This window comes from Caretta caretta, chromosome 10 (assembly GCF_965140235.1).
Source record: "Caretta caretta isolate rCarCar2 chromosome 10, rCarCar1.hap1, whole genome shotgun sequence".
NCBI lineage: Eukaryota > Metazoa > Chordata > Testudines > Cheloniidae > Caretta > Caretta caretta.
In genome coordinates this window covers 61,504,081-61,528,752 of record NC_134215.1, presented here as the reverse complement: position 1 = coordinate 61,528,752, position 24,672 = coordinate 61,504,081, and the positions used below count along the sequence as shown (strand labels likewise).

Here is a 24,672-nt window from a genome sequence, read left to right as displayed (position 1 = left end):
ATCACAGTTTCGTGGCTCTCATGACAGGTTCTGGGGTCTCAAGCCCTGGTTGTCCGCAGGGTGTTTCCTCAGCCCCAGCAATCTTGCCTGTATAACGTCTCTTCATGAGCTGATTGACTATGTGCGGTGCGGGGGGAGCAAGGGCAGATTCAACGGCTTTTTAGGCTTTTTCCATCTTTAATCCACATGCCTTATCAAGCAACACAATGACTGTGCAACACTGTCTTAACCAGGCACAGCACATAAAAAGTCCATGGTTTCCCTCCGTACATAAGGAAGACCTTCCAGTTTAGTCATGCTGGGGTGGAGCCAGGTGTCAAAAAGGGAAGAGGTAAGATTAAGACATTTGCACATTTAGTTTTATATATAAATATATACATGATTATATATATATTATCAAAACAATTCTATCTGCTCCTCTGGCAAGGACCACGTGTGTTTGTATATGGGGTGCAGGTATATAGTTGGGGGTGTTCCTGGGACTATGTGACGTGGTGCTTTATACTGTTGGCTTGTTATTCAAAGGGAGAGCATGAGAGATTCACCAGTAATGAAATTACTAACATTTTTGTACGTTAATCAGTTTCAGATTAAAGGATCATGGTGATATAGGTTTTGGGGTTTTCATAGTATTGCCCTCTTGCTAGCAGCGGTAATGAGTTTGGGATCCAGTATGTTACAGGCCCCTAGTCATCAGGCTTTGCCTTGTGTTCTAACACCCCCATGCTCTAGATTAAGTTGTTGGAACAAAAAAACCAAAGGAGGTAGGGCGAAACACTTCCCTGGTCCATGCTGTCTAATGGTTTTCTCAATTCTACAGTCCCGTAACAATGTGCCTGGGTCTGTTTTAATTAACTGGATGGTTCAGATGATTGAACAGAGACCTGGTGTCCTTGTTTACTTTGTGTCATGTCTGTGCATGTACTTTATGCATGCACAATAATCTAAGCAGACTTTTCAACCATGTGTAGTGGGCTATCCTGACATTTAGTTTGGGTTCTCTGAAGTCCTGTGAATGTGTGTAAGCAGTACCAATGGGTGTCTGAAAGTGGCCTTCTGTGTTTCTCTGTGTGTGTCGGTTTAATGTTCTGTGTTGATTACCTTGTTTTCACATTGGCTCTGGGTGTGCATTTTCCTGTACATATACTGTTTTCTAAAACAATGTTGTGGATTGTAAACTGGAAAAGCCTTTCTATTAAGTAAAAAAGGCATATGCCTTAACTTTTCCACAAAGACAGCTACTAGAAGACATTAATCTTATCAAAGCTTTGTATAAAGTGTGGGGAAGGGAAGGAGAGGTCTCCCACAATATCTGTGCAGCCTTTCTACCAGTACTTCAGTCATTATCACTTATTCTCTTTGTCTTACGAAAGCTATTTTCAGGTATCTGTGTTACAGTGGAGAGCTGCAACCTCATGACACCTTCCCTGAACAGAGACGGTGAAACCAGCGGCGGCTAGTGCCCCCACAATGGACATACTGGGGAGAGCAGATCTATGTTTCTCCCCACCCCCCCGCCTTCCCCCAATGTTTTCTGCTCCCACATCTCATGGAGGCAAGAGCAGAGCAGGACCCAGCTATGTTCCACCCCTGTGGAGGAGGGACTGGAGTGGCCACTAGTCCATGGCACAAGAGAGCAGGACGGTAACTAGATAGGACTCCCCAGCCCAGCCTGGACCTATCATCCAGCCATCATGAGTCCTGGTAGAGACACTGAACCTGGGTGAGGGGCACAAAGAGCATGTGCACCAGCTACCAGGGTGGAGGACAACACCTGGATTGGAGGGCAGGAGAGCACAAGGACACCAGCCACTAGGGTGGAGGATGGGACTGGGCACCAGCACCTGGGTGGAAGCATTGCTGCACAGCGCACCACCTGCCATAGAAATGGTGGTATGAACTAATGAGATGCCCCTTCCCAGCCTGGTGCCACCTGTCATCCCCTGCAGCCCCCCATCTCTTGATTAGAATTACTTGATTAGAATTAGATTTAGTATCACTTTAGTTGCAAAAACACAGAACCAACATAAAAGAATTAAGAGAAATGGAGGGACTTATTTGCCTATATTAGATTAACAATTGAGGAAAGATGGGCCAAATAAGATGAACCAATTTTTAAAAATTACTGACAGAACTTATACAAAAATACAAGCTCCAGTAGGCTTCAAAACTACAGTTCTACTGTATTCCCTTACTAATTGTGTTTGCTCCCTCTTAATACTAATGCAAGAATATCAACAATTCTTTTACCTTTAAATAAAAAGCCTAATATTTGCTTTTTAAGAACAAATGTGTAAGGAAACTATATAACTGATATCACAATTATTAGGTATCATCATAAATACCTAGCTATTTTACAATTTTCTCTCCAATTAGGCATAAGGGAAAACAAGTTGCTGTGTTTTTAGTTTAGCTTAGATTTACAAACCGTTTCCCCCTCATTTAACCACTCTCTTTGCACACATTTTAGAACACCTGTCTTGCTCTCTTTTTATGTTTTAGCTTTTCTTATACTTTTCCTGGGTTTTGGTGAAGTTCTTTTTTATTCCTAGGGGTGGCGATACCATTTAAGGCACTGGCTTAGGCAACTGGGGACATATAATAAATCCTATTGGTGCTTATCGCAAGGTGATACTGGGATAATAGGGTGCTAGGATCAGGGTCCTCTATAATTATGCAAGTGGGAAAACATGTTATTGTGTTTAGTTAACACTTAGATTTACAAACATCTAGTTCCTTTAACAGGTCTTTTTATACATATTTTAAAACAGCTGTCTTTCTTTTTACATTTTAGTTATTCCCATGCTTTTAGCTGTATTTAATCATTCTAGGGGTGGCTCTACTTCTCAAGCTTCTGGCTTAGGGGTTCTCGGCCACGTACTAAATCATACTGGTTTCCTGCCCTAAGCGAGGATGGACTAGGGGAGGCCAGAGGCTTGGGTCAGGACCCTCTCTAATTAAAATGTACTGGGGCTCTTTATTTCACATTAGATCATTTTTCCTGTAACACATCTCACTGCATATATTTAAAAACATCTCTCTCCCTTGCATTTTGGCTTTAGTTCTTTATAATTTCTAGGGGTCGTACTACTTATCAGGCCCTGGTTTAGGGGTCTGAGCCATAGATTTTTTTTTTGTCTCCCTCCGTAGGTAAGGTGAGCTTTGAGGAAAGCAGAGGAATATGGGTAAGGCTCCCCTCCAACTGCAATATTTGGGAGTTGTTGGGGTTTTTTTTGGTTCTTAGATTTGCATATATCCACTTCTTTTATGTGTCTCTTTGTATGTATAGCTTTAAGCATCTCTTTCTGTTTACGAGTTAGATTTTTCACAATCTTAGCTATGTTTCTTTACAAATTTCTAGTGGTGGCACTACTTATTAGTCATTGGTTTCAGGTATCTGGGCCATACATCAAATTCTATTGGTTTCCTTCCCTAGATAAAGCTGGGATCAGAGGGTGGAAGAGGTTAGGTCAGACCACGGAAGGGTAAAGATTTAGGTATTAACATCCTTTTCGGTCCATCACCATTTCCTGTGACACTGAGGTTTGGTGGGACTTCCAGAAATAATCATCTTTATCTCATTTATCAATCTCTTATTCATCTGGGGCAATACACAACTGGGGATAATAAAAATGGAACCCTATTTGTTATAAAACTGAATTGTACATACACACACCATCAGGAACCATACATCTTTTAATAAATAAAATGAGTGCAATTATGACTGATGAATGATAAAGTTGACCTGACAGAACATAACATAATAATTAATACTTTATAATTTGCTCATTATTTTGTTATACTTTAATTATTGATGCAGACAGCTAGAGATACATATACACAAACACTATGTATATTTTTTCATAGAATGATGTAAAAACAGCTCCCAAAATCTGCCAAGGTTATTAAGCTGCTGCAGATAAAAGCCTTCTGCAACAACAAATACTATTCAGCTGTATTTAAAATGTATGGCTGCCTTACTGTTTTCTTGAAGTATGTCCTGGTGGAATCCTATCTCTTCTAATGTTTTGGAGAAGTCTGAGGTGGCGCCTGTACAATCTGATTTCTGTTACAAATACACACCAAATCTGATTTCTGTTACATTAAGGACTTCTCTGGTAAAATATATGGAGCAAGGAATGAAATAAGCTATAGTTTAACAATTGGGTCTTCAAGCTTGCTTCCTTTAATAGCTGACCACTAATATTAAAGAATATTGGATCAAAGTACAATTTTAATTGAATATATATATGAGATGATATAGTGGCAGAGTTAAGCCACAGGTTAGATACAAAAAAATAAAATTGATTTGTATTCTTTTACTGGAAATATTTGTAATATGAAACTACTATAAAATATACTCATTTTAATGCATATTCAGTACAGGACAAAGCAAATTGCTGTCAGTGGCTTATATTCAAACTCCATTAATCAAACAGAATGCTTAACTCATTGGTTTGCTGTTGCAGGGATATAAAATAAAACATGAATGAATACCATTCTCCTTAACGGTGGTGATATGTTGATGTGGATTATGCAATCATTTCTAATAGCTCTTTGTGATGTTGTCCATCAGATAATAATTGTCAATGTCAAGATTTAGAACAAAACAAAAAACAATGGCTTGACTCTGAGAAGTAAAAAAAAAAAATGCCTACAGTATTTTGAAATTATTCTATTATACATGAACATGTATAAGGGGCCACATTTTCAAAACATGGTCTTTAACTGTGTGCATGTCATTCTGTTTCTGCAAAGTGCATTGCTGCTTGTAATTAAATCAACAGAGCTGGGTGGGGAGTAGAAATTCCATTTTGCAGACTATTTCTTTCCAATTCAGAACAAACCAAAAAAAAAAAAATCTGAAATTCTATACAAATGAAAATTTTAAAAAAAATTAATTTCAGTGCAGTTGAAACATTTCTGACTGACCAAATCAAAGTGTTTAGTTTCAATTTGACTCTTTATGTGATGTAATTTTTTAAAGGCCATTTTAGAAAAATCAAAAAGCTTCATTCTAAAAATATTGAAATGGGATGTTTCAACACTGTTGTAATTTATTCCCTTGTTTTTTACTCCAAAACAAAATTCTGGGAAAATTAACATAATTTTATGAAACATTACAATTTTGACAGAACTACATTTTCCAACTGAAAACTGCTAATTTTTTCTAACCAGCTGTAGAAATAAATGAGAGTTTGCTCTTGATTTCCATGGAAGCACGATCAGGGCCAAAATTCTGAATACACCCGGAAAAAACATCATCTTCTTCTATACTTTTTCACTTTGACCTTATTTTCCCTGATGGATTCTAAAACAATTTCTATGTGCATAATCTTTAAACATGCTTCCTACCTCTGATTTCTCCACTCTTTGCGCAGCCTCACATTTCTAGCTGCTTTTCTTCTTGGACATCTTACCATTATCTAGGCTCAATTTCTCTAAAATGGAATTTATCTTTTCCCCTAATTCCTCTTCTCTGCATTTCTCCTCTATTAGCATTGACAACTTTACCATCCTGGTAACTTTACTATCCTTCCTATCCCAAGGTTTCTCAACCTCAGTGTAATCCCTGGCTCTCCTATCATCTCCTTCCCCATACTTACTTTTGAAGTAGAACCAAAATTCACTGTTTTCTCACTGTCCTAAGTACTGAAGTCTTATTCCATGCCTTTGTCTTTCATCTTGAATATGGTACCCTTCTATTCTCATCTCTCCTGTTCATCCTATATTTAGTGTCATGTTCCTCTCCCACTACTCTAACCCTATTTTCCTAATTTTGATTCTGATCATTGACTTGATGTCTCCCAATAAATTCAAGCTCACCAACTTCATTTCCAAGGCCCTGAATAATCTTGCCCCCACCTACTGTTGTTCTCATTTCCCCATCTGAAGTCTTGCTCCTTGTCTTATCTCATTGTTCTGATCAGTCAGTTCCTGTCCTGGCATAGGAGAGGGGAAAAGGGCACAAGGAGAGAGCATGCCTTCCCTGCTCCTCTTTACCCCCCTTCCCCAAGGGCCAGGGAGAATCAGAGCCCCAGCAATTACAGGAATACAGGGACTGTGCCCCAAGACCCTAAGGTCTGGTCCACAAGTCCATTGCTACAGACTTTTATCATTGTACCTCCTTCCTCTCCCAAAGTCTCCATTGCTCAGAGCCTCTGCAGCTACTCACTATCACCATTCACCTGCTGAGTAACCAGTGGAAGTGACATCTGCTCCCTGAGAGAACCAAAAGGCTTTGAGGTGACTGAACCAGACAGTTTTGAAGAGCAAAGCAGTGTAAATATTCAGGACTTTAGGGCCCTTCCCCAGCATGAGAACAAGCAACAACGTCTGGAATAGAGAAAAGCGTGGAAGACAGGAACATACTGTATGGACTGGGAGTGGAGATGGCCTCTGGAGAAAGCTAGGAATAAGAGGCAAAATGGAGGACTGGAAGCAGGAGGAAGGAAGGTGAGATTACAGGGACATGGGACTGGGAAAAGAGGAACTGTTTGCTGGGGATGAGCGAGAGCCCAGATGCAAGATAAAGAATGGAGAAAGAGGAGAGGAGGGACCTAGAAGCCAGTCCACCTGGAATGCCAGAGATGATAACAGCTGGCTCAGGAGTTGCATTGGGCTGGTTTGGATGGACATTTCAAGAGTGGTTAGGGTCAGGGAATGACAAAGGGACCGTTTTGACATTGTGGTTAGGGGGTCCTGTGCACTACACACTGTTAATCTCCTGTTCACAGGGATGTTGGGAGGCTTAATGCATCATTTCATTTGGTAAATTTTGTGATACCCTTGGGTGAAAAGAAAAGGAATACTTGTGGCACCTTAGAGATCAACAAATTTATTTGAGCATAAGCTTTCGTGAGCTACAGCTCACTTCATCGGACGCATGCAGTGGAAAATACAGTGGGGAGATTTTATATACACAGAGAACATGAAACAATAGGTGTTGCCATACACACTGGAACAAGAGTGATCAGGTAAGGTGAGCTATTACCAGCAGGAGAGCGGGGCGGGGGGGAGGGAACCTTTTATAGTGATAATCAAGGTGGGCCATTTCCAGCAGTTGACAAGAACGTGTGAGGAACAGTGGGTGGGGGGGAATAAACATGGGGAAATAGTTTTATTTTGTGTAATGACACATCCACTCCCAGTCTCTATTCAAGCCTAAGTTAATTGTATCCAGTTTGCAAATTAATTCCAATTCAGCAGTCTCACGTTGGAGTCTGTTTTTGAAGTTTTACTGTTGAAGAATTGCCACTTTTAGGTCTGTAATCGAGTGCCCAAAGAGATTGAAGTGTTCTACGACTTTTTGAATGTTATAATTCTTGACATCTGATTCGTGTCCATTTATTCTTTTACGTAGACACTGTCCAGTTTGGCCAATGTACATGGCAGAGGGGCATTGCTGGCACATGATGCCATTATCACATTGGTAGATGTGCGGGTAAACGAGCCTCTGATAGTGTGGCTGATGTGATTAGGCCCTATGATGGTGTCCCCGAATAGATATGTGAACACAGTTGGCAACGGGCTTTGTTGCAAGGATAGGTTCCCTGGGTTAGTGTTTTTGTTGTGTGGTGTGTGGTTGCTGGTGAGTATTTGCTTCAGGTTGGGGGGCAGTCTGTAAGCAAGGACTGGCCTGTCTCCCAAGATCTGTGAGAGTGATGGGTCGTCCTTCAAGATAGGTTGTAGATCCTTGATGATGCATTGGAGAGGTTTTAGTTGGGGGCTGAAGGTGATGGCTAGTAGCGTTCTGTTATTTTCTTTGTTGGGCCTGTCCTGTAGTAGGTAACTTCTGGGTACTTTTCTGGCTCTGTCAATCTATTTCTTCACATCAGCAGGTGGGTATTGTAGTTGTAAGAACACTTGATAGAGATCTTGTAGGTGTTTGTCTCTGTCTGCGGGATTGGAGCAAATGCGGTTGTATCGTAGAGCTTGGCTGTAGACAATGGATCGTGTGGTGTGGTCTGGATGAAAGCTGGAGGCATGCAGGTAGGAATAGCGGTCAGTAGGTTTCCAGTATAGGGTGGTATTTATGTGACCATCGATTATTAGCACTGTAGTGTCCAGGAAGTGGATCTCTTGTGTGGACTGGTCCAGGCTGAGGTTGATGGTGGGATGGAAATTGTTGAAATCGTGGTGGAATTCCTCAAGGGCTTCTTTTCCATGAGTCCAGATGATGAAGATGTCATCAATGTAGCGCAAGTAGAGTAGGGGCATTAAGGGACGAGAGCTGAGGAAGCGTTGTTCTAAGTCAGCCATAAAAATGTTGGCATACTGTGGGGCCATGCGGGAACCCATAGCAGTGCCGCTGATTTGAAGGTATACATTGTCCCCAAGTGTGAAATAGTTATGGGTGAGGACAAAGTCACAAAGTTCAGCCATCAGGTTTACCGTGACATTATCGGGGATACTGTTCCTGACGGCTTGTAGTCCACCTTTGTGTGGAATGTTGGTGTAGAGGGCTTCTACATCCATAGTGGCCAGGGTGGTGTTTTCAGGAAGATCACCGATGGACTGCAGTTTCCTCAGGAAGTCAGTGGTGTCTCGAAGATAGCTGGGAGTGCTGGTAGCGTAGGGCCTGAGGAGGGAGTCTACTTAGCCAGACAATCCTGCTGTCAGGGTGCCAATGCATGATGGGGCGTCCAGGATTCCCAGGTTTATGGATCTTGGGTAGCCGACAGAATATCCCAGGTCGGGGTTCCAGGGGTGTGTCTGTGTGGATTTGTTCTTGTGCTTTTTCAGGGAGTTTCTTGAGCAGATGGTGTAGTTTCCTTTGGTAACCCTCAGTGGGATCAGAGGGTAATGGCTTGTAGAAAGTGGTGTTGGAGAGCTGTCTAGCAGCCTCTTGTTCATATTCCGACCTATTCATGATGACGACAGCACCTCCTTTGTCAGCCTTTTTGATTATGATGTCAGAGTTGTTTCTGAGGCTGTGGATGGCATTGTGTTCTGCATGGCTGAGGTTATGGAGCAAGTGATGCTGCTTTTCCACAATTTCAGCCCGTGCACGTCGGCAGAAACACTCTATGTAGAAGTCCAGTCTGTTGTTTCGACCTTCAGGAGCAGTCCACCCAGAATCCTTCTTTTTGTACTGTTGGTAGGAAGGTCTCTGTGGGTTAGTATGTTGTTCAGAGGTGTGTTGGAAATATTCCTTGAGTCGGAGATGTCGAAAATAGGATTCTAGGTCACCACAGAACTGTATCATGTTCGTGGGGGTGGGGGGGCAGAAGGAGAGGCCCCGAGATAGGACAGATTCTTCTGCTGGGCTAAGAGTATAGTTGGATAGATTAACAATATTGCTGGGTGGGTTAAGGGAACCACTGTTGTGGCCCCTTGTGGCATGTAGTAGTTTAGATAGTTTAGTGTCCTTTTTCTTTTGTAGAGAAGCAAAGCGTGTGTTATAAATGGCTTGTCTAGTTTTTGTAAAGTCCAGCCACGAGGAAGTTTGTGTGGAAGGTTGTTTTTTTATGAGAGTATCCAGTTTTGAGAGCTCATTTTTAATCTTTCCCTGTTTGCTGTAGAGGATGTTGATCAGGTGGTTCCGCAGTTTCTTTGAGAGTGTGTGGCACAAGCTGTCAGCATAGTCTGTGTGGTATGTAGATTGTAATGGATATTTTACCTTCAGTCCTTTTGGTATGATGTCCATCTGTTTGCATTTGGAAAGGAAGATGATGTCTGTCTGTATCTGTATGAGTTTTTTTCATGAAGTTGACAGATTTCCACTCCATACGGCTAAATTCAGTGCCTTGCATAATGACAGGCTTCAGAGTAGCAGCCATGTCAGTCTGTATCCGCAAAAAGAAAAGGAGTACTTGTGGCACCTTAGAGACTAACAAACTTATTTGAGCATAAGCTTTCGTGAGCTACAGCTCACTTCATCGGATGCATGCAGTGGGTAAAAGGAGCTCTAGAAATGCAAAGAATTATTCATATTATCATCATTTATTTATTTATTTTACAACACACACCTGCTCTTGGCAGTGTTGCACCAATTCATATTTCAGCATTATATAATGAGGAGTCTCTTTGCTTTGACAAGAACCAGACTTTTTGCTCTGTGCATTCTGTAAACAGCATTTTGACACAAAGCAGCACCCACCCCATTGAGTAAGGCTGGGGAGACACTTGGGTTAATGAAGAATGGGCTTTAGCACTGCCTCAGTGCTATTCATTCATGCTGCTGCTCATAAAGCTGTTGCCTCCACATTCTCATCTGCCTTTGTCAATGCACACACCTGGGAGATGGGATGACAATATACTGTAGATCTTCATATGCCAACATGAAGATAATCAATCTCAATTCTCTTGAAAAATGGAACTACTTTGAGAAAGGAGCAATGAGGACTAATAGTTGCTCTAAGGCAATGAAATCTTTAAAGCTGTTTCTATAGGACATAGCTTGGGCCTTGCAGAAATATTTACATATAAAAAGGCAAAAAGTGAAATTTGTCTTCTTGTCAGTTTCACAAATAGGAAAAACAAGAACAAAACACAAACCCTTCTCTCGTTGCTTGCTGTTCCTTTAGAAACTTTATCAGAACTGAAAAGCACTCGTCAGTCCCATTTTAGTCTCTACCAGCCATTTGTTTTCTTTTTATTCTTTTGTGCGATTTAAATATGTTCTAAAGAGTAAGCATCTCATACTGATGATCCTCAAAAGCCTATGTTTTGGGGGGACATGGACTCTTAGTACCTTTGCTTTTACTGGTTTATCTTTTCTACTGTATTTCAATCCAAAGTTCTGCAGTCTGTAAGACTTCCTCCTTTCCTCTCCCACTTACTTATCCCATCCTATTGCTCCTACTTTCTTCATATCAGAAAATGGTTCAAAATCCTATCTTTGAGATTTTGGCAATGACCAATTTGTTGATTAAGTTTAACATTAGCAGACAGGTGATGTTTTGCACATGCCTACATTGCCATGTTTCATGTACAATTCCCTCTTCTTCCCACTATTTCTTGGGTCTTTCAGTGTCTGTCCTGCCCACTATTTCTCCTCTTGAATCTCGTCTCATTCTCTCCTTAGCGCAAGTCAACCTCTAATTTTTCTCCCTCCTCATTGACTTTATCATTGCTTGTACAAATGGTCAGCATGCAAATGACTGGAAAATAGCACAAGTTGCAGAGAGAGTGGCACTGATAGCTGTCTCTTTCTTTGTCTATTTCAAATGCTCTATCATGCAATAGCTGCACACCAGTACGCTCACAACAGCCCAGATTTTGGTCAATGTACATCTTTTCGCTGAGTCTGGAACTCAGCCAACACAGAGAAAAGGATTCAGGAAAAGTATATTGCTTATGGAATGAGCACAGACCAGGACCCAGACTTGGAACAATCAGCCTCAAGGGCAAATGTGTGTGTGTGGGGGGGGTTATCTAAACGTGGGGGAGTGTGGTGCAGATGCTGCATCTAAGGATAGCTTGATTCCTGAGAGAAGAATGTTCAAATATCATCAGAGTTTAGCGTTCTGCAAGAATACTTTACCCATCCATACACATTACATTAATACAAATAACAATATGCAGATGATACCCTCAGCAAATCAACAGAACAAGGCCAAGTTCTGATTTAAAACCCATGCAATCCCAGTGAAGTTAATGGGCACAAATAGGGCTTAAGTCAGAGCAGAATTTGAACCTGGGTATTAAAAAAACAACAAAAAGCCACAGAGGGGTATTTGGCCAAATGTGAACAGATACCTGGCTGACAACCAGAAGGATCTTCAATAAAGAATTCCACAGCCACCCCTCCACCCCACACACTATCCGCACCTTCTTAATCAGGCAGCAAGACTTCACAGGGGGTAGCGGGGATTCATCTGCTACAGATAAAGACCTTGTCACAGAATGGCTTTCCCAGGGAGGAGTGCATAAAGTACATCATAAATGGTTTCCACAACCGGACAGGTTTCCTTCTGAAAACCACAGCAGGCAGTAGAAGTCTGTTCTCAGACCTTCTGCTGCAGAAGGCCACTGAACTTTTCTGTTGAATAGAAGCTTTTATGTGGTGCTTTTCATTGATATACCATTACTGTCTGAATATGATTCTCTGTTTTAAGAAAACATATTGCCATATTAGTACATTGTGTAGATGAAAGTCTTTGAAGATTATTTATGTAATAAAGATGATTATTTACAAGGTTTGTGTATCTGTTTAATTTTTATTAAACAGCAGTTTAAGCAACTTTAAAATTCAAAACCACTTTTAATTTCATAATGATATGTTTACCCGCAAACTCTTCATTTCACCAAGGACCAATTTTTCTATCTAAGGCCGGGGGGGGGGGGGGGGAGGGAGGCGGGAAGAGATTCAAACAACATGCAAAAAATGTTATAGCGAATAGCTTTTAAATACATTTGAAAGCTTGAACCATTAACACTTTCTTAAATCAGGAATTTCAGACTACAAAAGCAGAAATTATTGCAAGCTAACCTTTATAGTGTGATTTATATGCATTTTTGCATATTTAAAGCATTCACTAACTATTAAATTATAGCCTTCTCTGCCACAGAGACATAGAGTAAAATGAAGTCAGTCAATAATAATGTTAAATTTTTAGGAATAAAGCCCATACTACCATTTCACATCACACTGCACTTCTTCAATATTTGCATCACTTCATCAATTATTAACATTTTTTAGAACAACATGACATATCTATCTGTTTATATCAGCCCCCCCCCATTGCTGAATACCCCACAATACTGAATACCCCACAATCTTTAATGTATCTACCATCATAATACTCCTGTGAGGTAGAGAATTACTATTATCCCATTTTACAGATGGGGAATGGAGTCACAAAGAGGCTACAAGACTTACCCATGGCCTCACAGGAGAAAAGCTAAACTATCTGACAACTTTTTAGAGCTATTACCCTTGACTGACCTGGCAGAGCAATACAGTACCACAGTGGAGATCTGCTTGAGAAATGACTCTAGGATTCTTTCACTTCATTTAGGAAAGAGGCTAGAAGGCTTAAAACTAAAAATACATCTTTGGTTACAGAAGTCTGAGACATGTAAGAAAACTTATGAGAAGACCCCTGCTTTACTAAAGGACTGAGCCAAAGCCCATCAAAATCAGTGGAAAGATTCCAACTAATTTCAACAGGTTTTGGATCAGGCCCCAACTGAATAACATAAGAAAGTGTTATCCCTGTTTTCATGTTCTTTTCTCAAGGCCATTTAGGGATGGAGAGTCCTTTTGATAAGGCAACAACAACACATACACACACACACACACACTCAAAACCTATTGGGTTCTGGCAGAGAAAAAGACCAGCTATCTCCTTCCCTGGGGTGCATTACTGGAATCACTTCTTTTATTAATTCTTCAGAATTATTTTTCAAAACAATATGTTACATGCCTTCTTTGCCCAAGCAACAAATAACTGTGCCTGCATTTAATTGCAGGCAAAAGTGATGACATTTCTAATTAATTAATAAGTGTAATAAATAGCTAGATGTCTAAATGTTATCATTTGTATCCACAAAGTTCAGGAGACAAATCTTTCAGCCTATGTAATAAACTATAATTTTAAAAGATAATACGAACCTCTGTTCAAATCCTAAACTCATATCTCAGCCTTTAAAAAAAAGGCTCAACTGACTTTAGTGAGCGTCTGCTGAGTAAAAACAGGTTAAATATTTCAGGATTTGGACCTTTGTTGTTAATCACAATAAACCAAAAACACAATACAATGATTGTGGCAGCTAAGACTCACAGTGCATTTTCTTAACCTTGAATTATGGGTTAAAGACCCGAGACAATATTTAGCACTTACCTTGATGTCATACAACCTGAAAACTACACTACAATCCATAAAATGAGAAGTGAGAAGAAGTGCTTTATCAAATGGATGGTTAAAAATGGAATTTATACAGCATGTAGAATTACTCTTAGATCAGTTTAATAAACTTCTAGCAACATCACTGGCTAGCCCATATGATCTAAAAGATCTGTTGAAATAATATTCGAAGAAAAACCTTTGGCAGGAGAGTGTATCATACAGAAAACCAGTTAGTTTTATAATGTATACACAGCCTGGCTGCCTTGCTGACTATTGGAAATATATTTGTGCTACATGCATATTATGCCAATATAATACAATTAGCACAAGTCTAAATGGAAAAAGAGAACGAAAAGTAGGTTGATATGTTGTATACTGTTATAATGTATAACTTCAAACAGCTCTCCCCCTTCCTTTGTGTGTTCACAGTTACTCCACAATACTTTAAAATGGCTGCAAAATTGATATTATTTCATACCATATCCTTTTATTCAGCATAATACGTGCACACAGTCTATACTTGTGAAAAAAGACTATATCCCATCCAATATACAGTAAATATAAATACTATGCTCATTAACATATGTAATTATTTATGTCCTTCCAAAATTTTAGTTAATTAGTTCCTCAACTGAGTTTTGTTGACTAACCTGCATGTAACATGGTTAAAAACAAAATATAGTCATAACCAACCAAACATGCCATGGGCCAAATTCTACTCAGTTATACCAGTGTAAATTCAGAGTAACTCCATAGAATCATAGAACTGGAAGGGACCTCGAGAGGTCATCTAGTCTAGTCCACTGCACTCAAGAAAGGACTAAGTAATATCTAGACCATTCCTGGCAGGTGTTTGTCCAACCTGCTCTAAAAATACCCAATGATGGAGATTCCATCACCTGCCTAGGCAATTTATTCCAGTGCTGAACCACTCTGACAGTTAGGAAGTTTTTCCTAAAGTCCAACCTAAACCGCCCTTGCTGCAAGTTAAGCTCATTGCTTCTACTTCTTTCCTCAGAGGTTAAGAAGAACAATTTTTCTCCCTCCTCCTTGTAACAACCTTTTATTCACTTGAAAACTGTTATCATGTCCTGTCTCAGTCTTCTCTTCTCCAGACTAAATAAACCCAATTTTTTCAGTCTTCCTTCATAGGTCATGTTTTCTAGACTTTTAATTGTTTTTGTTGTTCTTCTCTGGACTTTCTCCAATTTGTCCACATTCTTCCTGAAATGTGGAGCCCAGAACTGGACACAATACTCCAGTTGAGGCCTAATCAGCGCAGAGTAGAGCAGAAGAATTACTTCTCATATCTTGCTTACAATACTCATGCTAATACATCCCAGAATGATGTTTGCTTTTTTTGCAACAGCGTTACACTGTTGACTCATATTTAGCTTGTGGTCCACTATGACCCCCATTATCTAAATCCCTGATGAAGATATTGAACAGAACCGGACCCAGAACTGACCCCTGTGGGACCCCACTTGTTATGCCCTTTCAGCATGCCTGTGAACCACTGATAACCACTCTCTGGGAACGATTTTCCAGCCAGTTATGCACCCACCTTATAGTAGCTCCATCTAGGTTGTATTTTCCTAGTTTGTTTATGAGAAGGTCATGCAAGACAGTATCAAAAGCCTTACTACGTCAAGATGTACCACAACTACCATTTCCCCCCTAGCCACAAGACTGGTTACCCTGTCAAAGAAAGCTATCAGGTTGGTTTGACACAATTTGTTCTTGACACGATTTGTCCATTTAAGTTACGTCTTGGTGTGACTTAGGTCCAGATTTTTAGAGGTATTAAGGTGGTTCATTTTCAAAAATCTCATTTTCAAAAGTGATTTAGGCACTTAGTAGCCTAAATGTCATTGATTGTGGGATTTACACATCTAAATGCCTAAATCCCTTTTGAAAATGAGACGTAAGCACTCAGATGCTGAGCAAAGAAACATCTATATACACCTTTAAAATCTGGGCCTTAGTCCCTAAGAATTATCATTATGACTCCACCTTAATTAGTGAAAAAGACAACTAAATTTTGTAATGAACTTTTCTGTTACAATTTATATAATAGAAGTGTATTTTCACCTGCTAAAATAGACAAGGACTTGATCTAAAGTCCAACTTCTGAACATTCTTGAATTTGCAGATGTCTCAATGCAGGTCTAAAATTCCCAGATAGCCTCTCTGTAACGGACCAAGTCTAAACCCCAGATTCTAAGGAAGTTTGGATCCAAATCCGGACCTGAACTTTGGGGCTGGGACTTTCATAAATTATTCTGTCCCCAACCTCTTCAGGATAAAATGATCAAAAAGATTTCCAGTGTAAGCAAAATATAACTTCATAAGTGAAAATTATTCAAAGCTTTAGCATTTTTGTATTAATACAACAGTCCAAGTTATGGAAGATGTAATTTTTCTTTGTGGCCTGAAACATGCATCACTGATCATTTTTAGTGTCCTGGAACAAGTAGATTGGTAACAAATTTTCATGACAGAAACACACACTCAATGAGATTATAAATTAGCTTCCTCAGAGAAGTCTCACTAATAAGATTAGATCTAAAATTTAGGTCATTTAATTTTAAGACTCAGCTAATGGGCTAAAAAATGGATATCACTTCATAACATAAATTCAGATTCAATCTTTTCCTACCATAAACATTAGCACCATTATAAAGTTACGACGATTAAGTTTGTTGTAAAATGATATGATCCAACTGTAAAATTCATTTGATTGCTTATTGTACAGGCTCTAGTGCTAAAAAAAGAAAAGATTCCATATCACATTACAAAGTTATAAAGTTTAAGCAATTAATTTTTTAGTATAGTATAAGCCTATTCTCAATGAAAAAAGATAAATTTTAAAATCTCTTCTTTTCAAATTTGTAATACACTGATTTTATCTCCAAACATACTTGCTTTGTTTGTTTTCAATCATATTAACTATTAAAACCATTTTAACAAAACAGTCCTCACCCTTTCTTCTTTAATGTTCATTACTTAAATATAATAATAATAATAATAGAATGTGGATGTCCTTTGAATACCTGACAATTGTATGAGAAAATTGATAGGCTGGTAGGTCAGAAACAGGGCACTTGGCTTGTCTTGTAGCAAAATAATATATTATGAACTCATATTCTTAACATGTTTTAAGTACTAGAAAAAGTTGTGATGAAAGAATATGCCAATAAATTTTGCACTTACTCGGTAAGGGAATGTTTTTAATGCATTTTGCCATCTGCTCTGTCTGCTCATTTTTTGCCAGTGTCTGCACCTCACCATTTCCATTGTCTACCATGGTCACTGGTTGATTGCTCATTGATGTCTTTTTCAAGGTTTTCATACTCCTTTGTACTTCTGCCAGTAGCGCTGCTTGTATCACCTCAATAATCTGTCATGGATGTAGATTATTAGTAGAAGATATTTGTATTTTTAATTATTTACATGGTTTTTTCAAATGCTGATATTAGAAACACAATTTAAGACAGCTTTAATAGTTGTCATTCGAAAGTCAACATTTGCCAATAGTTGCCACCTAGTGATAAATGAGATACCACCTCTTTCCTTCCCATACCTAGATTAAGAAATAACAGTTAACTGGATAGTAGCTGGGTGGTATCTGTTGTCAATGATGACTATCGTACAGCACGAGTTTTTAATTTTCACTAGCTTTATGTAAGGGGACTGTTTCCCCCTTACTAACATTCAGTGGGGGTGTTTTAGTTGCTCGCTCCCAGTACTAAAAAGGGGGAAGGGTCGATGGGGAAACAGGTCCCTGAGACTGACAGCCCCCGGGAACAATGGGGAGAGGCCAATGCTCCAGGTCAGCCTGAATGACAGGGTAGGCAGGCTAATCAGAGAGTCAGGAGGCCAGGGAGGTCCCGTCCTCCATGTGAACTGGATTTGCCTGGGTCAGACAGAGTGGGGCCGAGCTAAGGAGAAAGCAGGGGTCCAAGCTAAGCTGGGGAGCAGAGCTGTGCCAGATCCAGAGGGACCAGAAAAGCAGCCCAGAGAGAGCAGACCCTGTCCGGGGAGCAGAGCTGCAGCCCCATAGCTAGAGGCACAGCCCAGAGAGAGCAGACTTGCCCTGGGAGCAGAGCTGCAGCAACCAGAGCCAGAGGGGCCAGAAAAGCAGCCCAGGAAGCAGAGTCACAGAAGCAGCCTGCAGAGTAGACCTGTCCTGGGAGCAGAGCTGGAGCAACCAGAGCCAAAGGGGCCAAAGAAGCAGCCCAGGGAGCTGGAGGTAGAGCAGCAGCAGCAGGAGCAGTGCTGAGACAGAGTGGTGGAGCTGGGGCTGGAGCGGTCTGGAGCTGGGTGCGGTGAGCAGCTGGGGAGAGCGCGGGGACCCTGGGCAGCGGGCCCAGCACAGGGAGACGCCTCAGCCAAGGGGCTCTGCAGGCCAGGCTTGGATCATAACCCCAACAGGGCGAGGGCAACACTGGGAAGAAGGGTCCTACCACTTAGAGCCTGAGAGCGTGTGGCCACCACCAGAGCAAGTGTCCAACCCACAGCATCCCTGCAGCACAGCCAGGACCTGAGAAGAAGGCCTGGGACTTACAAGGAACAGACTGTGAACTGCCCTGACGTTCCAGAGACACTGTTTGTGATGTTCCCTGCCACAGAGTGGGGTGATGTGTTCCTTTAACCTTTCCCATTTTTCCTTATTCTTTTTAAAATTAATTGTTGATTAAATAACTTGCATTTGCTTTAAATTGTATGTAACGGTCATTGGGTCAGAGAAGTGCCCAGTGCAGAGAGAGTACCCCGGAGTGGGGACACCCTAGCCCCTGTCCTAGGTGACCACAGCAGGGTTGGGGGTTGAGCCCCCCAGGAATCCTGGGCCCAGCCTTGTTGGCGTTACGCGGACTCTGCCAGACAGGAGAGTAGAAGAGGAGTCCTCAAGGGCAGGGAGGCCACTGGGTAAAGGAAGTGGGAGCGAGGACTCAGATCCTTTTGCTAGCCCACTTCACTGGGATAGTGCAGAAGCCAGTAAGGTTCCCCACAATAGCGGGACTATTCCCCCGCTTATATTTACTATAAACTAAAAGCTCCAGTAAATTAGTAAACTAGAGATTGTGGGTCAGATTTTTAGCTCGCGTAAATCGGCATAGCTTCATTGACTTCAATAAAACTTGCCAAATTTACACCAGCTGGGGATCTGACTCGGTATGATTAGTATGAAAATTCTCCAATTTGTTACATGCTGTGGGCAGCAATGAGTAATGACTGCATAAGGACTTCATGATTTGGCTCTGCCTTCTTAGAATTCCAGTTGTTTAATGCAACTTGGATTAATGTTTTGCTATTAGCACTGGTATCATATGCCTGCAGCTGCACCTCAGCCAGGCTGGTGCTATATTCTTTTTCAAAAGGAAGGAGAAGAAAGCACTCCACAGAACTCCCGTTACGCTAAGGGAAAGGTTACATATCTGCTGGAATTACGATTGGCCTACAACGTGAGTTCAGCAGTATGTTCTGGCAGTTGATTATTTCTGCCCTTGCTTGGTGGTGTCACTGCATTTCAATATGAATTAAACACAGAAAATCTATTTTGAATTAATAAGGCTGAATTTTTTGAATTAAATCTATTACAGCATGGGAATTCTGCTAAAGCTTTTGTAGTACTCCTTCAGCCTTGTGCCTAGGTACCACAGAATGGTTTAAAAATACACCCAATGCTCTGAGACTCACTGGCTGGAAAGCATAGATGTTTCAACATCAAGGTATAAATTGGCTGAGATTCAACACACAACAGTTAATTGCTTTTGTGTGTTTAAGGCTTGACATGTTTTCACATATTTTAATGTGTTAAATTTCCACATGATTTTGGATGACACCTTAAACCCCACACCCTATCTTCTCTACTGGGAGATTAAAAATCTCATAGCTCTTTTAATGAGAAGAGGGCTTTTCTCAGGCGTTGTTTTTTAAAATGTCTCTTTCTTCAACTGTAGTACACGAACCTTTGTATTGGTTGACTGCTGCCCTGCATCCTATAGGTGGCTGCATGTCAGTGTTGCATGGTATACATGTAAAGACAGATCCTTGGGTCTGGCTGTGCTGTGCTCAGTGCAAGACATGATAGGAAGGAAGCAAAGGAGGCATTACATCACCGTTGCAATTCCCCAAATCTGGAGATAGCAAGGGGCCAGGTCCCCTCCGATGCAGTATGGAGCAGCCTTAGAACTACTCTAACCATTCTTCTGGCCACAGGTTGCCAAATCTCAAGGCACTCTTTCCATTCACTCAACAAACCTACTATATTACACATGGGGGCCAGGAACATATGATGTGGAGCTGGCTATGCCAGCTTTAATCATTTGGGAATTCTTCTATCCAAAGGGAATCCCCAGTCAGCTGTTAGTCAGCTTTCCATCCTCTTTGCTTTATAGAAGCAGCACAAAGGGGGACAGGATCTGGCCCATCCAGTTTGTAAAATATCTTTGGGATCATTCATAATGAATGATACAATGAAAATATTTGTTAAACCCTTGCAGTCTCTTTACTCAGTCCACAGGTAGGATTTGTGCTCTCTCTCTCTCTCTCCCCACATTACTGGAACTTTAAAATTCCATATCATCTACAGAACGGAATGTCTTTTTTGTTTTGTTTTGTTTTTCAATTTACAGGAATTAAGTATTACACAAAGTCATTCATTCTTCAGGGCAGGAAATTGCCTGCAGAGCAACAAGGATGTTAAGGCTTCAGGACTGTAGAGCTGAGAGACATTCGTGTATACACACACCTCTTTAGAGGAGGCCAGCTATGAATTTAGCCTAGTGCTAGGTAAGAGCTAGGTCACTCGAGACTGATTGGAACAGATGCAGAGTCAGCACATCACCTACAGTCTAGCCCTGCTTGCTCCCAGGCTGCCCTTGCTCACCTTTTTGACTGCACTAAATCCATACTCTGGACAGATGTACTTCTATCAGGAGCCCACAGTGTAGGAGTGAACTGAGTAAACTCAAAGGAGCGAATCTAGCTCTTTTGTGTTTTGTCAAAACACAAACACTCCAACTATTTATTAAAAAGTGTTGGTTTTTTTGCAGGAACTTTCCTTATGTTGTAGAGAAACAACAACAAAAATGGAGATTTGGATTAGACATGAACCAAAATGAAAGCCACAGATCTAAACAATGCTGAACTTTGGGCATTTCGGATCCAGACCGTGCAGCTGGATCCTGAAATAAATCCAGACTCTTTAAGCCCTGGTCTACACTAGGACTTTAGGTCGAATTTAGCAGCGTTAAATCGATTTAAACCTGCACCCGTCCACACAATGAAGCCCTTTATTTCGACTTAAAGGGCTCTTAAAATCGATTTCCTTACTCCACCCCTGACAAGTGGATTAGCGCTTAAATCGACTTTGCCGGCTCGAATTTGGGGTACTGTGGACACAATTAGATGGTATTGGCCTCCGGGAGCTATCCCAGAGTGCTCCATTCTGACCGCTCTGGACAGCGCTCTCAACTCAGATGCACTGGCCAGGTAGACAGGAAAAGAACCGCGAACTTTTGAATCTCATTTCCTGTTTGGCCAGCGTGGCAAGCTGCAGGTGACCATGCAGAGCTCATCAGCACAGGTGACCATGATGGAGTCCCAGAATCGCAAAAGAGCTCCAGCATGGACTGAACGGGAGGTACGGGATCTGATCGCTGTTTGGGGAGAGGAATCCGTGCTATCAGAACTCCGTTCCAGTTTTCGAAATGCCAAAACCTTTCTGAAAATCTCCCAGGGCATGAAGGACAGAGGCCATAACAGGGACCCGAAGCAGTGCCGCGTGAAACTGAAGGAGCTGAGGCAAGCCTACCAGAAAACCAGAGAGGCGAACAGCCGCTCCGGGTCAGAGCCCCAAACATGCCGCTTCTATGATGAGCTGCATGCCATTTTAGGGGGTTCAGCCACCACTACCCCAGCCGTGTTGTTTGACTCCTTCAATGGAGATGGAGGCAATACGGAAGTAGGTTTTGGGGACGAAGAAGATGATGATGATGAGGAGGTTGTAGATAGCTCACAGCAAGCAAGTGGAGAAACCGGTTTTCCCGACAGCCAGGAACTGTTTCTCACCCTAGACCTGGAGTCAGTACCCCCCGAACCCACCCAAGGCTGCCTTCTGGACCCAGCAGGCAGAGAAGGGACCTCTGGTGAGTGTACCTTTTAAAATACTATACATGGTTTAAAAGCAAGCATGTGAAAGGATTACTTTGCCCTGGCATTTGCGGTTCTCCTAGATGTAGTCCTAAAGCCTTTGCAAAAGGTTTCTGGGGAGGGCAGCCTTATTTCGTCCTTCATGGTAGGACACTTTACCACTCCAGGCCAGTAACACGTACTCGGGAATCACTGTAGAACAAAGCATTGCAGTGTATGTTTGCTGGCATTCAACCAAAATCCGTTCTTTATCTCTCTGTGTTATCCTCAGGAGAGTGAGATATAATTCATGGTCACCTGGTTGAAATAGAGTGCTTTTCTTCAGGGGACACTCAGAGGAGCCCATTCCTGCTGGGCTGTTTGCCTGTGGCTAAACAGAAATGTTCCCCACTGTTAGCCACAGGGAGGGGAGAAGGTTGAGGGGGTAGTCACGCGGTGGGAGGAGGCAAAATGTGACCTTGTAACGAAAGCACATGTGCTATGTATGTAATGTTAACAGCAAGGTTTACCCTGAAAGAGTGTAGCGACTGTTTTATAAAATGTGTCTTTTTAAATACCGCTGTCCCTTTTTTTTTCTCCACCAGCTGCATGTGTTTCAATGATCACAGGATCTTCTCCTTCCCAGAGGCTAGTGAAGCTTAGAAAGAAAAAAAAACGCACTCGCGATGAAATGTTCTCCGAGCTCATGCTGTCCTCCCACACTGACAGAGCACAGACGAATGCGTGGAGGCAAATAATGTCAGAGTGCAGGAAAGCACAAAATGACCGGGAGGAGAGGTGGAGGGCTGAAGAGAGTAAGTGGCGGGCTGAAGAGAGTAAGTGGCGGGCTGAAGACAGGGCTGAAGCTCAAATGTGGCAGCAGCGTGATGAGAGGAGGCAGGATTCAATGCTGAGGCTGCTGCAGGACCAAACCAGTATGCTCCAGTGTATGGTTGAGCTGCAGCAAAGGCAGCTGGAGCACAGACTGCCACTGCTGCCCCTCTGTAACCAACCGCCCTCCTCCCCAAGTTCCATAGTCTCCACACCCAGACGCCCAAGAACGCGGTGGGGGGGCCTCCGGCCAACCAGCCACTCCACCACAGAGGATTGCCCAAAAAAAAGAAGGCTGTCATTCAATAAATTTTAAAGTTGTAAACTTTTAAAGTGCTGTGCTTAAAGTGCTGTGTGGCATTTTCCTTCCCTCCTCCACCACCCCTCCTGGGATACCTTGGTAGTCATCCCCCTATTTGTGTGATGAATGAATAACGAATGCATGACTGTGAAGCAGCAATGACTTTATTGCCTCTGCAAGCAATGATTAAAGGGAGGAGGGGAGGGTGGTTAGCTTACAGGGAAGTAGAGTGAACAAAGGGGCGGGGGGTTTCATCAAGGAGAAACAAACAGAACTTTCACACCGTAGCCTGGCCAGTCATGAAACTGGTTTGCAAAGGTTCTCTGATGCGTACCGCGCCCTCCTGTGCTCTTCTAACTGCCCTGGTGTCTGGCTGTGCGTAACCAGCAGCTAGGCGATTTGCCTCAACCTCCCACCCCGCCATAAACGTCTCCCCCTTACTCTCACAGATATTGTGGAGCACACAGCAAGCAGTAATAACAGTGGGAATATTGGTTTCGCTGAGGTCTAACCGAGTCAGTAAACTGCGCCAGCGCGCCTTTAAACGTCCAAATGCACATTCTACCACCATTCTGCACTTGCTCAGCCTGTAGTTGAACAGCTCCTGACTACTGTCCAGGCTGCCTGTGTACGGCTTCATGAGCCATGGCATTAAGGGGTAGGCTGGGTCCCCAAGGATACATATAGGCATTTCAACATCCCCAACAGTTATTTTCTGGTCTGGGAATAAAGTCCCTTCCTGCAGCTTTTGAAACAGACCAGAGTTCCTGAAGATGCGAGCATCATGCACCTTTCCCGGCCATCCCACGTTGATGTTGGTGAAACGTCCCTTGTGATCCACCAGAGCTTGCAGCACTATCGAAAAGTACCCCTTGCGGTTTATGTACTCGGCGGCTTGGTGCTCCGGTGCCAAGATAGGGATATGGGTTCCGTCTATAGCCCCACCACAGTTAGGGAATCCCATTGCAGCAAAGCCATCCACTATGACCTGCACATTTCCCAGGGTCACTACCCTTGATATCAGCAGATCTTTGATTGCGTGGGCTACTTGCATCACAGCAGCCCCCACAGTAGATTTGCCCACTCCAAATTGATTCCCAACTGACCGGTAGCTGTCTGGCGTTGCAAGCTTCCACAGGGCTATCGCCACTCGCTTCTCAACTGTGAGGGCTGCTCTCATCTTGGTATTCATGCGCTTCAGGGCAGGGGAAAGCAAGTCACAAAGTTCCATGAAAGTGCCCCTACGCATGCGAAAGTTTCGCAGCCACTGGGAATCGTCCCAGACCTGCAACACTATGCGGTCCCACCAGTCTGTGCTTGTTTCCCGAGCCCAGAATCGGCGTTCCACAGCATGAACCTGCCCCATTAGCACCATGATGCATGCATTGTCAGGGCCCATGCTTTCAGAGAAATCTGTCTCCATGTCCTGATCACTCACGGGACCGCGCTGACATCGCCTCCTCGCCCGGTATCGCGTTGCCATGTTCTGGTGCTGCATATACTGCTGGATAATGCGTGTGGTGGTTAATGTGCTCCTAATTGCCAAAGTGAGCTGAGCGGCCTCCATGCTTGCCTTGGTATGGCGTCCGCACAGAAAAAAGGCGCGGA

General features: G+C 42.3%; 1 protein-coding gene across 3 annotated transcripts in view; it reads right to left on the bottom strand.

The window, feature by feature from the left end:
- The window catches only part of WDR72 (WD repeat domain 72), a 180,863-nt gene that overhangs the window by 47,103 nt on the left and 109,088 nt on the right, over positions 1-24,672 (bottom strand). For all 3 annotated transcript variants that reach the window (XM_048867764.2, XM_048867765.2, XM_075133073.1), the window contains one exon: positions 17,010-17,196. In XM_048867764.2, the coding sequence (XP_048723721.2) occupies positions 17,010-17,196 (187 nt within the window). The remainder of the gene's footprint in view (positions 1-17,009; positions 17,197-24,672) is intronic.